This window comes from Lithobates pipiens, unplaced genomic scaffold (genome assembly GCF_037356315.1).
Source record: "Lithobates pipiens isolate NorthernLeopardFrog02 unplaced genomic scaffold, aLitPip1_a1.2 Scaffold_13, whole genome shotgun sequence".
NCBI classification, from domain to species: domain Eukaryota; kingdom Metazoa; phylum Chordata; class Amphibia; order Anura; family Ranidae; genus Lithobates; species Lithobates pipiens.
This window is the reverse complement of record NW_027507718.1, coordinates 468370332-468384561: the sequence shown is the minus strand read 5'-3', so window position 1 is coordinate 468384561 and position 14230 is coordinate 468370332. Positions and strand designations below refer to the sequence as shown.

The following is a 14230-nucleotide window of genomic DNA, read 5'->3' as shown; positions in this document are numbered from 1 at the left end:
TAGTTTACCCTTGCAGAATACATTATAGGGGACTATTACTCATTCATGCACTTGTAATTAGCCACCCAGAGCATAATGCTATTCACCTTCCACTTACCTTCTGTAATTATATTGAGGTTTAATTTCCTGGCCATCCGCATATGTGCAACACTGAAATTTATCCTGCTAAGAGTGATTACATGTTAGCACAAAATAATGAGCAATAATGTTTTGCAGGTAAAAACGAAATGGAACATATTCATTCCATAATGATTATAATTAGGGCCGAGCAATTAATAAAGTCACCAGTGAAGTCACCCTTGTTCTTGTGTTGCTGCTTCAGCTTATGTTTGCTCAATACTTTAATGAATAGTATTTTTAGTGAAATATGTTTGCCTTTAGGAGAACAAAGTAAATTGAAATTGTAATAGTGGATATTGTGAAACATTTGGAGGGTTAAGGTTTTATTTTACATATGTTTCAAACCATAATATCATCTACCAATTTTTAATATAAATGGTACTTGGTTTGTTAGCACATATGGTGGTCTTATCTACATGGTTCAAGCTCTTTAATTAACTTTAGAGTGCACTCACACTAACATTTTTAACCAGTCCCCAGTCGTTGGTGTAGTGTGAGTGCTCCGAGCCGAGCCTGGAACCAGTTAATTAAACTGCACCTGGGACCACTTGAACAGGTGGTCCTGGGCGCAGTTCACTTGAGATCAGGTACAGCTTGTTTCAGTGTGAGAGCAAACTCTCTATGGAGAACTAGTCTGGTTAGTAGAGAAGGTACATAGTTACATATATAGTCTGGTTGAAAAAAGACCAAATCCATCCAGTTCAACCAATAAAAGGAAAAACAAATATATACAATCCTATATACACAATCATATACCCACAGTTGATCCAGAGGAAGGCAAAAAAAAATCTGAAAATAATGATCTAATTTGCTTCAGCAGGGGGAAACAATTCCTTCCTGATCCCTTAAGAGGCAATCGGATATTCCCTGGATCAAGTTTAACAATACATTTTAGTATCCAGTTTTATTATGTAAATTTAGAAAATAATCCAGGCCTTTTTTAAAGCAATCTACTGAACTAGACAGAACCAGCTCTTGAGGGAGTCTATTCCACATTTTCACAGCTCTTACTGTGAAGAAACCTTTCTGTATTTGGAGATTAAATCTCTTTTCCTCCAGATGTAAAGAGTACACCCTTGTGCTCTGTGATGAACTTAAAGTGAATAACTCAACACCAAAATCACTATATGGACCCCTTAGGTATTTATACATGTTGATCATATCCTCCTTAATCTTCTCTTCTCAAAAGATAATAAATTCAGTTTCAGTTTAGCTCAGGTGCTTGGAACTGCTGACTTCAATAAAAGTCTCTCTCTGTACATAATCCAGGGAATGGCCACTCACAACTGGACGCTTTAACTGTTGGATAAATCCTTGAGTTTGGGTTTAGCAGCCAACAGGTAATTCTAGCTTTGCAAAGTCTCTTACACAGACTTGGTTGAAAAACTTAGTTGTGACCGGAAGGATAGAAGTAGGAACTTTTCTTACTGTACCAGAATCTTTCAGCCGATCTGGCGATACCGAAAGAATTGTGGATTCAATCAATGTCCATGGCAGCTCAGCTTCCAGGCTCTTACCGAGCAGCCAGCCTTGTGCATGGCTCTCTTACTGAAGAGTCCTCCCCTGGTCGCATGTAGAATTGCTGGGCCTCTCCAAACCTGAGACGGCACCAGAACACCTTAGAATCCTCCTTCCAGTTTCTGCGCCTCGGATTAGCCAGTTCCGAGGCACGGAAATGGATGGATCTGCACCCCAGGCCATGAGGGCCCCTTGAGGCTGGTCAGGAGGACCAGGACCATGGAGTCAGCAACAACTTCTGGACCGGAACCCCGATCCACGAATCACGTGACTTCAGCACCTTAAGTACCCTCTCCCGGAATACACAGCGAGACAAACTCCCACTGATTGGCTCCAAGAGAGAGATTGATGCCTAATGTGTCCAACCAGACTGCGTTCTAAGGCCTCTCACAGGTGCGAACCCCACCTATGATCAGGCAGAACCTTAATACAGCCCAGCCAAACTGATGCAAAGCACAATTTAGCACAATTAACCCCAAAACTTAACTAACTTAACTTAAATTTACGAACATAGCGCATACTCATTAGGAGTACCGGTGCTACACACTCCCCTCGGTCATTGAGACGATGTCCTCATCATCTCGCTAGAGGAAACCTTCCTAACACTACAAAAAAATATGGTTAAGCATCTGAGCTTTTGAGGTGTTAGGATAAGGAAAGAAAAGGGTTAACAAATGTCTAAGATTTGACACAATAAAACAGTTCACATTAACAGACTGTACACATACCACCCAATCCTATCTATCTACACCACCCATTCTCCGGCAGCTTGACAGATGATCTCGGTGAATCCTGAAAAAGAGAACATAACAGCAGTATGAACACATTACACTGTTTGTTAGAAAGCAGAATTCTATCCCAGACTCAATAGAATTCTCTTTTCTAAGTCTAAAACCTTTTTTTCCTCAAACAACATGTGCTTTACTTTGTCTTTTCCTAAAACAAAAAAAACACTGCGTTTTTGCACCGACCCATGCCTCCTGAAAATAAGTAGTGTGACCCATGCGGTAATCTTCACCTGAAGCTCTCTGGTAACTGACCTGTCTAAAATACCCACAGTCCTTATACTTTCAAGAAAAAATGCAATAAAGAGGGAGAGAAACTCTTCTTGCAATCAAGGGCTCAGTCCAACAAAAAAAACGGTTCACCAGTCAAATCGGGGATCTGGCAAAACTAAGTCTCTTCCATGTTCATCCACAGTAGTGATGAAGTATACGGCACTGTCTTTATCTGGCCTGCAAATGACAACTTTGTCCGCATAAATGTGCTGACCATAGCTCCAGTGTTGTACACATCCCTGAAAACGTTCATACATTTCCCGGCAGAATGCCTTCTTACGAAGTGGCTTTGGAACTTTAAGGTAGTCCCAGACATCTTCCTCATACCACTTCTCACGATTTTCCTCAATAATGTCCATGATTTCCCTGGGCACATAAGGAAACTCAAGTCCATACTCTGTTGCCACCCGCTTGTTTAAGAGTCTCTGAGACCTGGCAAGTCTCGGTAAGTTGCATGCGGTCCCATCCCTAGGGCGTATGCATGAATTCTGGGATTTCTTTACCAGGGCCGTAGCATCCCTCTTGAGTGTTGGCAAATTTTCAGGTTTTGGCAACAGTGCACCACTAACAGATGGTTTTTCCACCCATGGCGTTTCGCTTCCTGAAGTAAGGACTAGCCAGCCCAAAATGTCAGCACAGGAAGCGGCCACATCATCCCCCACATGCTCATAACAGTTCCTGAGACATTTCATCAAACAGTTCCTCAACATTCTCAACTTCAGAAGAGGAATAGGATAAATCTAATTCAGAGTCCTGTGATTCCTCTACTAGCTCATAGCCTCTTTCAGTCCCTTTCCCCAGAAGTTCCCCAGGTTGCTCACCAGTAGTTTGAGTTGGTTGCTCCTGGGTGATCACTTTCTTCCGATGAGCTGCAACTGGACTGGGGTGTTGTCCTTTTCTGCGGTTACGGGAAGGCTTTACTGGTTCCACTTTCTCCAAAGCAGGCATGGTAGTAGATGAAGCCGTGTCCATAACCTCGGGAGTAGATTCTCTGGCCCGAGAAGAAGCAATGTCCTTGTTTAAGGCACCAGCGACGGTGGATGAAACTGGAAAACAATAGGCCTCACAGCCGGAGCATACAAATAGCCTCCGCGGTTGCAACGCCCGTGGCCCAGTCCATATAATAAGCCGGAGGCGATTCAGTAGGCTGCTCCACTTTAAAAGCATAGTCCTCGCACCTCCAACAGCAAGCAAACGGTCGAGGACTTGCGATTAGACCGTCACATCCTCCACAGAGTATACCAAGGGCCTCAACATACCCAGCGGTATAGAGTATGAACCGCCCCTGCGGCAGCAGGCGGATTGCCGTGTCAGTCGGATTACAGTGCCAGGTATCTTCATGCTGGTAGGACCTCTGACTGATGGCATCCTCGGTCCTGGAGCAGACTGTACACCAGGGACACGGAACATGGTTGCTCAGAACTTCCTTTTCTGCAACTCAACAAGCGTGACTAACTCCACTTTCTTCCTGCGACACACTCACGCGGTGCCTTGTGTAGGAAGATGAAACAGGCGTAGACTCCTCCCACTGGTTCCTCAGGTTGCGCAGTTTCGCAGGCTTTTCTGCAGGGCTCCTCCCATGCTTACGCACCACAGTGAAAGTCTTTGCCTTAGTAAAGATGGAGCAGTCCAAAAACTTCACCCTCTATTCCAATAAACTCACATGTATGTCTTTCTCCATTGGGAAAGGTAACGACAAATCCCGGACTACGAGCCCACACGTGTAGCACTTACCCCTGAAGGAGCTACTGAATTTTTCTGGGCTTACCGATTACCTCCACCAGCTCATACTCGTTGTCCTTGTCTAGGGGTTCCTGTGGTTGATAACCTAGTAATTGTAGAGACCGACACTTGAATTCCTTGTTAGGATTTTTATTTTGCATAAAATAGTTGAACAAACTCAGTCTCTAAGTTGGGAATAGAGGGTATCAGGATAAAGTTTAGCTCAGGTGCTTAGAACTGCTGACTTCAATAAAACTCTCTCTCTGTACATAATCCATGGAATGGCCACTCGCAACTAGACTCTTTAACTGTTGGATAAATCCTTGAGTTTGGGTTTAGCAGCCAACAGGTAATTCTACCCTGTTTCCCCAAATATAAGAGAGTGTCTTATATTCATTTTTGCTCCCAAAGATGTGCTAGGTCTTATTTTCATGGGATGTCTTATTTTTCCATGAAGAAAACACGGTACACATTTATTGTTGAACAAAAAAAAAAAAAAAGCTAATTTATTACCGGTATACAGTACGGTAGTACCAGTAGTTATCATCACAAACCAACATAATCAGACAAACTGTGAATCCTACAGTATCAAGAATTTCTTGTTACTACCATTATTTCCATGTACAAAAATCTATGGTACATTTACTGATACCGATATTTACCGGTATGAACACAAAGTAAGATTTATTCAATGACAGTCATGTCATCATCTTCTGGAACATCATCATAACAATCCAAACCCTGAATTTCCTGGTAAATTTCTTGTGACTCCATTCCTTTCAGAATCAGTTGACCAAATTTCTCATGTTTAGCAATAGCACTGTCCTTAAATGAGTACTTTTTGTCAAGGTAGCCTGCTCGTAGTGCATTTGCGATGCAACTGTCAGTGATTTTCTCCCATGAATTCTTCACCCAAGTCACAACCTCTTGCAGTTTAGGTTTCACAAAGTTTCCACGCTGATTTCTCTCCATTCTATTTTCAATGTAGTCATTAATTTACATGCGCAAATTGTCCTTGAATGGCTTGTTTATTGCAATATCAAGAGTCTGGAGATAGGCCGTCATTCCTGTGGGAATCATTATTTGATCTATTTTTCTTTTGTGAAGACATTTCTTCATGTCTTTAGCGCGGTGAGTGCTTGCTGCATCCCAGAGTAGCAGAGCTCTTTGGCTCCCTCGCATAACAAGCGGCAGCATTAAATCGACCCACTTCCTTATAACTGCTTGTGTGGCCCAGGCCTTTTCAGTTTCAAGAATAAAAATGCCCGAAACACGTTCAATCTTTTCCTTCTTGCCCTTGGAAATGATTAAAGGTGGTATTTTAGTGCCATCCAGATGAATTGCCAAAATACAGGTAACACGTGCACTTTCGTAAGCAGTGGAGGGAATGTACACTGAGGAGGCACCGCCCTGTTCAATTGTTGTTTGAGATGATTGGCCCATAAACACTGCAGTTTCATCCATAGCAATCATGTTGGAAAGATTGTATTTAGAGAAGTCAGCATCATCAACAAAGGACTTGAATGCAAGTGCTCGCTTAATAACTTGAGCATCTTCCAGCCTAAACAGTGTTGTGGATCTTCTTAAAGACAGTTCACTTCGCTGAAGGAAATTATCCAGCCAGTGTTGTGATGCTTTGAAGTCTTCGGGGGCTATGTCAAACTGTGGTGCCATTGCAAGGGCAAATTCTTGAATCTGAGCCCTATTAACAACCAAAGCCTTTGCTCTCCTGTCAACAACCCATTTACAGATCAGGTCTCAATCAATGTCCATAGCAGCTCAGCTTCCAGGCTCTTACCGAGCAGCCAGCCTTGTGCGTGGCTCTCTTATGGAAGAGTCCTTCCCTGGTCACATGTAGAGTTGCTGGGCCTCTCCAAACCCGAGACAGCACCGGAACACCTTAGAATCCTCCTTCCAGTTACTGCCAGTTCCGAGGCTCGGAAACGGATGGATCTGCACCCCAGGCCATGAGGGCCCCTGGGGGCTGGTCAGGAGGACCAGGACCATGGAGTCAGCAACAACTTCTGGACCGGAACCCCGAACCATGTGACTTCAGCACCTTAAGTACCCTCTCCTGGAATAAACTCCCACTGATTGGCTCCGAGAGAGAGATTGGTACCTAATGCATCCAACCAGACTAAGGCCTCTCACAGGTGTGAACCCCACCTATGATCAGGCAGAACCTTAATACAGCCCAGTCAAACTGATGCCAAAGCAAAATTAAGCACAATTAACCCCAATACTTAACTATAGTTTTGGGCAAAAACTAAATTTCTGAACATAGTTCATTAGGAGTACCGGCGCAATACATGTATACCACATCCACAGTTACCTCTCTGTCCATGGTTTTACTCTCCCTTTGAAATCACTTCTCACATACAGACAGACACCATCACCTTTACATTTTACCCTGTATTTCCGAAAGAGAGCATACCCAGGAATAATAATACCCAGTCATTGTCACGGAACCCCGTCACGCTCCACTTGAGTGAATCTGTCAGTACTCTGCTTCCTCCAGTCTAGAGGAAGCAGTGCCAGTGCAGTGCCAATGCCTGTACCCACACAGTACCCCAAACAAATTGTTTCCAACAGAGCATTACTCACCCAGCCAACCTCTGCCTCTCTCATATAAAATACCCGCTGCTGGGGCCCATAGACTGGCCCTTCTTCCTGGAGTCCTTCCAGCTGCTGGAGAGAAGACAGGGGACGTGGCTCACTCCGCCATGCTGTGGAGGATGTGGGCCGACTGCCCAGTATCCCTGAGGCATACAGGTGGAGACTATAATCTCATCCACTTTTTCTGGATGAAACCCCCCCAGTGTTTGCAAAGCATGGCTGACATCCTCCTGTCGCAGTGCTGGACCATTTTTTGGGGTTGTGTCAGTGGAGACAGAAGTCCCATCCACTTTCACAGGAACTCTGTTAGTTGAGAGCAGAGGCCAGCAGCACTCTGCCCTGTTAAAAGCCCTTCTGCTGGGTTGCTGGCATCATTCTGGGGTGTCATCTGGCTGTTGGGATAACATGTCTCTGGTACTGTCTCCCAGGTGCACATATCCTTGCTGGGGAGGATAGACTGCTTCTACCACCCTGGCTGACTGTTGGGGTGGAAGATGAACACCTCCTCTCCCTTCTCCCCCTGGATCTTGATCTGCTGGGAAGTGACCCCCACCTTTTCACCCTGGGCCTCCGGAACTGCTGCAGGTGTAGGGCAGAGGTCTTGGACCCTCTGTCCAGTTGTCAGTGCTTCAACTGGAGACGTTTCTGGTAACTCCACATGCTGCTGGCAGAAAATCCCATGTCTCTGTTGTGTGTTGTGGGAGAAAAGCCGACTGTCTCTTCTCTCAGGGAGGCTGAAGCTGCTGGGCAGAACTCAGTGACGTTTGGCCCTGATGCCAGCTCTTCTTGCCAGCTCTTCTGCTGGAGGCTCACCAGGTTGTTCTTCCTCAGCAGAAAAGTCTATTAAATCCCCAGTCTCTGGAACTGGTGTATGGGGATAGAGGTTCACCATCTCCTGTCCGTAGAACCCAGAGGATGTTATCGTGCTGGGCAGAGGTTAGCAAAGCTCTGCCCTGTTGTCAGCACTTCAGCTTTGGGGACGGCCATCTCCAGCGTTTCTGCTGCGAATTCTAGGGCATGCTGCTGAACATGTTCTAGCAGTTCCCGGCATGCCCTTTCCAGATGCTATTCCTTCCTTAGCAAAAATTTGAGGTCCAGTTTAAGTGCTGAGGCCCGTGCAAGACTAAGCATAACCTCTCTGTATTCTCGCAGGTCCTCGAGGGAAGGTTTCCCTTCATAGCCAAACACAAAACCATCTGTAAGGCTCTCCCACAGCAATCCAGGGCCACCAAAGTCATATCCCGGAGAGCATTCTGTTGTCTCCCCTAAATATTCCTGATTTGCGTGCCATTGCAGAGCCCAATATCTATTCTCCAGCTCTATCTCCTACTGGACCAGCCTGTCCAACACGGACACCCATTGGCCCTCTGGCCACTCTCCTAGGAATGGCATCTGTAACTCCTGTTGATCACTGGCTTGTTGCTCTGGGGTTGACAGCACTTGCCCTGGTGTCTACCAACGACCTGGAGGGCTCCAATCCAGATCTTCACCCGAATCTGCTGCCTAATCTGCAGGTACTAATCCACAGACACAGACCTGGGGATTGCTGAAAGGGAACTCTGCATCACCCCTTGCAAATCTGATGCCAGATATATATCTCCTTTTTTGCTATCTGGACCTTGGATCCCAGTGGAGGTTTGGATGACACATATAAAGTGGCAATCAAACAATGACTAGACTATGCCAAAAAGTGAACAACGAATCCATTAGTTGTGTTAAGTTCATCAGTGATAATAGTGACCAAAAAAAATGGAAATAAATCAAAAAATATAAGTCAGAATAATATGAATATAGTCCATGCAGGGTGAAATGTTGACTCTTCTACTGTGACATAACTAGACACCCCAAAGACACGTGAAAAAGATGAGAGATGCCTTCACCACAGCAAAAACTGCTGCTTACCAGATCACAATGGTCCCTAATTATAGGGGACCACAATGTGCAGATGGCTATAATCCCAACCCGGGATCTCTGTGCTGTGCATGATAATAAGATCCCCATAAAACAAGAAGACTCACATAGTGTAAAACCTTCCACATTTATTTCATATAGCAAAAGACAAATGGACACTTAAATTTATGTAGAATAAATAAAGCATAAAAAATCGAGCCGGCCAGCCTCGAATAAGCCTGTAGGCCTATACGGTTTAGGAGATATTTACCCAAAGACAGCCACCGCTGTCTACGGCGCATGCGCCGTAGACAGCGGCGCGCAGGCGCAATGGGCAGGCCGCAGATATGCCGCTCATGTCGGCTCCCGTGCACATGCGAGGAAGTGATGTCATCGCGGCTCTGGCGAATTACAGCGCCGGAGCAGCAAGACCCGGAAGTCGCTCCGGGATACATGGCAGCAGCGAAGAGGAAGACGGAGGACCGCTTCGGGGGCTTCGTTCTCAGGTAAGTTATTCATAATGAGCTAGTATGCATAGCATTATCCCTTTTCCTTACAGGGGTGTGTTTTTTTTTTTTTTTTTGCCTTTACTTCCTCTTTAAAGTGTCACAAATTTGAAATCTGCCATTACCAGAAAATGTGGTTGGGCAGTGATCTTTGTAAAACAATTCTATTGTGGTCACCCACCACAACACAACAAGTTTACAATAACAGCTTAAACACTTTTATGTGGTTCATGATAGTCAGATCCAAATTCCTAACATCAATATGGAGATTTTGCAACTACACCAATCAATGCCATTGGCATAGCATTCAAGGCACATAATAGAAAAGTTAATATGAGAACTGCATATACACACCATTGGGGTCCTCATAGAATTGTATTTTCCTTTCTGACTGATTGATAATCAAATCTTTCCTAACCAATAATTGGAACTTGTGTGGCCACCTTTAGACTTGTTCCAAGAGGGTCATTCTTTTTGGATAGATAGAAGAAAACCCCACAACATTCACAGCAGAAGCAGCTAAGGTAGAGTCACCTGTGAACATTTTTAGAAAGACTCTCTTTTGAGCATCTCTCCTATGAATGTCATCAAGATTTTTTTCAATGTTGCTCTACCACATCTACCTGACCTGATGTATTTAATGTAAGGGACACGGGCTTAGGATTTTCTTGGCATTGAGAGCAACCAGAAATTATGAAAAGGTCTGGATGGAGACAGACATATTGTGCACAAGTTATTAACTAGGTTGTGAAACATAAACACGGTATCGTGCACCCTTAGGAGTTGTATAAAGAACATTCTATTTCTTCCTCTATATTACAGCTACTGCTAAAGCTCTCTAATTAACTGCTACACGATAAAGAGCTTTCCCATTTCCTTTAAACTTCCATCTGTTTTGTCTACGTTTTTTTTTTTTTTGTGTAAGCCCTTGTACACACGGTCGAATATTCCGATGGACAATGTCCGATAGGACCGTGTTGTCGGATAATCCGACCGCGTGTGGGCTCCATCGGACTGTTTCCGTCGAAATATCCGACGGACCAAGTTTTCCAGCTGGGCTATAAAATTTTCCGACAACATGATCCGATCAGACTTCGTCCGATTGTTTGTAGAGAATTCCGATCGGACAAAGTGCCACGCATGCTCAGATCAAATTCCTAGACCAAAGCTATTGGCTACTAGCCTGAACGTAGTCCTATCGTAACGAAATAACGTCACCATGTTCTGAACGATCGGATTTTCCGACAACTTTGTCCGACCGTGTGTATGCAACAGTTTCGGACAAAATCCGTCGGACAAAATCCAGCGGATTTGGTTGTCAGAATGTCCGACCGTGTGTACAAGGGCTAAGAGTTACCCACAAACAAATAGTTTTTTGAGAAGCTTGGTTATAGATTTGGAATAATTTGTAAACTGTAAACTACATAAATGTTTTCTTAAGTAAGCTGCCATAATTTAGTAAAATATTACTCACTGTTGCCTAAAATGAGGTGTCTATTACACCCTGTTCTCTTATATTTCATAATACACTTAAAATGTTCTACAACAGCTTTTTTGTTGTTTGCTTGGTATAAATGTTTCCAGAAACAGCTTATCAGAATTTAAATATAGGGATCTCCAGATGTATAGTGAATTGTACAGTCACTATGAATGTTGATGTACTCTAAAAGATAAAAATGTAAAATTCACAGTAAAGTGTAACTGAATTTTAAAATAAAATTCTCTATTCCACTACCTGCCCTCTTGAATAAATGATAAGTTGCAGTATAGATTTCAGATGCAGAAAAGTAAGCTTTTAATGGTTTGGCCTTTCCAGCACTGGACAATTTTCCCATCTTGTTAGCACCAAATCCTCCTATAGCCGGTATTCCAGCCAGTATAAATGAGCTGGACTTGGCTCTAGGGAATAATGGCCAGCTAAAGTCCATACATACAGGCTTCTCATTATCCTTTATAGCCAGGTCCATGTGTGCTGACTGGAGAAAAGACTGCTGGTGTAATGGACATTGGAAATGGAAAACACTGCCTGGTACACTTTACACATTATGTAAATAAAATTATATTTACCGTATTTATCGGCGTATAACGCGCGCCGGCGTATAACACGCACCCCAAGTTTAGGAGGGAATTTTAAGGAAAAAAACTTTTAGGAGGGAAGTTTAAGGGAAAAAAAAAACTTACATTTATATGCCCATCAGTGTCATCTGCAGCCTTGTCCACCATTGCAGCCTTGTCCACCATTGCAGTCTTATGCAGCCTTGTCCACCATTGCAGCCTTGTCCACCATTGCAGTCTTATGCAGCCTTGTCCACCATTGCAGCCTTGTCCACCATTGCAGCCTTACGCAGCCTTGTCCACCATTGCAGCCTTGTCCACCATTGCAGCCTTATGCAGTCTTGTCCCCCATTGCAGTCTTGTCCCCCATTGCAGCCGTGTCTATTTTATTTTTAAAAATGCCGCCACCGAGATACAGAGCCGGATGTGTATCTCGGCAGCGTGCGGTAGTTCTCGGCGGGTCTACCGCCGCCTTCGGCTCTTCTCGGCAGCTTTTGCCCGCCTTCGGCCGTTCTCGGAAGCTTTCGGCCACCGGGAAGAGCCGAAGGCGGCCGAAAGCTTCCGAGAACGGCCGAAGGCAGGCGAAAGCTGAAGAGCCGAAGGCGGCTGAAAGCTGCCGAGAGGCTCAGAATGTCGGGGGATCGACGTATAACACCCACCCACGATTTTCCCCTGCTAGTCAATGGATTATTGTATGCAATAGTTGAGTTATTACATGCTTAGGCTTTTATTTTGTCTCCAATTAAATTCTGGTTTATCCTAACAGAGCTGATAAATTACTGACCATCACAAAAGAACAATATGATCAATGTTACTGGTTTTCCACAAAGCAATATTAATTTTCATCCTAGCATCAAATATGGACTAACATTTTTGTAACTTTTTTCAGGGGGAGGTTCCACAAGGTATGCCCAAATAGACATTGCTGCAACCGAGACAGCACATAAGGTGGGTTCCCAGCATGCTCAAGCCAGAGAAGAACGTCTTCAGGAGTTAGAGCAGAAGAAAAAAGGAACTCAGCAATGATTTGACATGTGAAGAGTGAATTGAAAGATTAAGGCTGAGAAACCTCAAACCTGTTAGTACCGGAAGAAATGGTACTAGAATTAGGTGCAAAACCTTTGGTGGCCCATCAGCGATGTTGGGTCAAATGAGTTTCAAACTGTCCTTTTTTTTAAAGTGTGCTGAAACCTAACCCCAATGGTCTTTGGTTATCTTAGCACAACTTTTATCAAATAAGGTATTTTGTGTGGTCTGTTGACACAGGGGTCATTCCAAAAGTGATATTCCTTCCTGGAAATGAGAAAGTTTGGGTGGAAGTAAATGCCCTTTGAACCTGAGACAAAATTTGAAAAAAAAACAATCATTATTAAAAACTTGTATTTTTGTGTTTTTTTGTTTTTTTTTGTGGAAAGTGTCAATATAGTTTTATATGCACAGTTACTATAAAATATTTATTGTTCTAGTCAACTTGTAGTATTTAACTTTAATTGCATATTATTTTATACGTGGAAGTTGTCTGCAACATACCTCCTCAGTTGTATTGTCTTACAGTCAAGACTTTTTTTTTTTTAGGCAAAACAGTTCAAATTTTACTGTATTCATTAAATAATATCATCGGGCATTTATGTAAAGTATTGGTACATTTTTACAATTAACAGTTTTTTTTGAACATTCATGACTTTATATTATTTAAACACAGGAAGATACTTTAGGTTTTTCTACTGTTATGGTTTTGCATGTATGTAAATAGTATATACTTAGATAGTGGAAAACTATATATTCTACAGTCAGGGCTGGTGCAAGGATTTTTGACACCCTAGGCGAAACCTAATTTTGCCGCCCTCATTGGCTCCACCCCTGACTCCACCCCTTTGCCCTGCCCATGTGGCAGAAGGGGCCGCTCTGCAGGAAACATTGGTTCTGCTTCCTCTAGTGCCGGCTCCAGTGCTGTGCTGCACCTCTAATTGCACTACCGGTCAGACTGAGTTAGTTACATGCTTCAGCCTGCATAGCATGCAAACGTGGAGGGAAACCAGCAGCCGGGCGCCCCTAGGTAGCAGTGCGCCCTAGGCGGCTGCCTAGTTTGCCTAGTGGTAGCACCGGCCCTGTCTACAGTGATATATAGAATGTAATATGATAATTTAAACATTACACACATAGAAGTTCTTGGCATAAATTGAAAAGACCGATGAAATGTGTGCAATACTTTGCAATCTGTTGAGTGTTTTTTAAATTATTTTTATGCACCTTTAAAACTTGATACATGCATCGCTACTTTTGTATGCATTGTATATGTTATGTTGTAATTACATCCACGATTTGGTGTTTGTCATATTGCATCACCCAAAAAGAGAATTTAGCTGCTCCATTTTGGATAAATGTTTAAAATAAATGTATTAAAATGAATGCATTTAAAATTTTTAAAATATTTACCTAGATTTAAAATAAAATGTTTATTACAAGTTGATAAGTTTACCCCATGCAATTTGTGGTATTGAGTTTTATTTTTGTAACACAACATATCTATCAAATGGGAATTGTTGCCAGTAATGAGGGCAAAAGGTGCAGAATGAAAAAAGGAAAGGATTTTGGTTGATAGGAAGAATACAGGACTTGGGAGGATTTTAGAGTATAAAATGACAGGAGAGGAAAAAAAATCAGGACAGGAGAATTTGGGATAGTGTGTGAACCTGTGTGTGCATGCGAGTGGCGTGGGGCGGTGGTAGGGGGAATGCACTGTTT

The 14230-nt window shown here is 43.3% G+C and overlaps 1 protein-coding gene across 4 annotated transcripts in view; it reads left to right on the top strand.

Moving 5' to 3' along the window:
- DOK7 (docking protein 7) overlaps positions 1-13973 on the top strand; it is a 270829-nt gene extending 256856 nt beyond the window's left edge. For all 4 annotated transcript variants that reach the window (XM_077477865.1, XM_077477866.1, XM_077477864.1 and 1 more), the window contains one exon: positions 12375-13973. In XM_077477865.1, coding sequence (XP_077333991.1) covers positions 12375-12511 — 137 coding nt within the window. In that variant the 3' untranslated portion in view covers positions 12512-13973. The remainder of the gene's footprint in view (positions 1-12374) is intronic.
- The last annotated feature ends 257 nt before the right edge of the window (positions 13974-14230 follow it).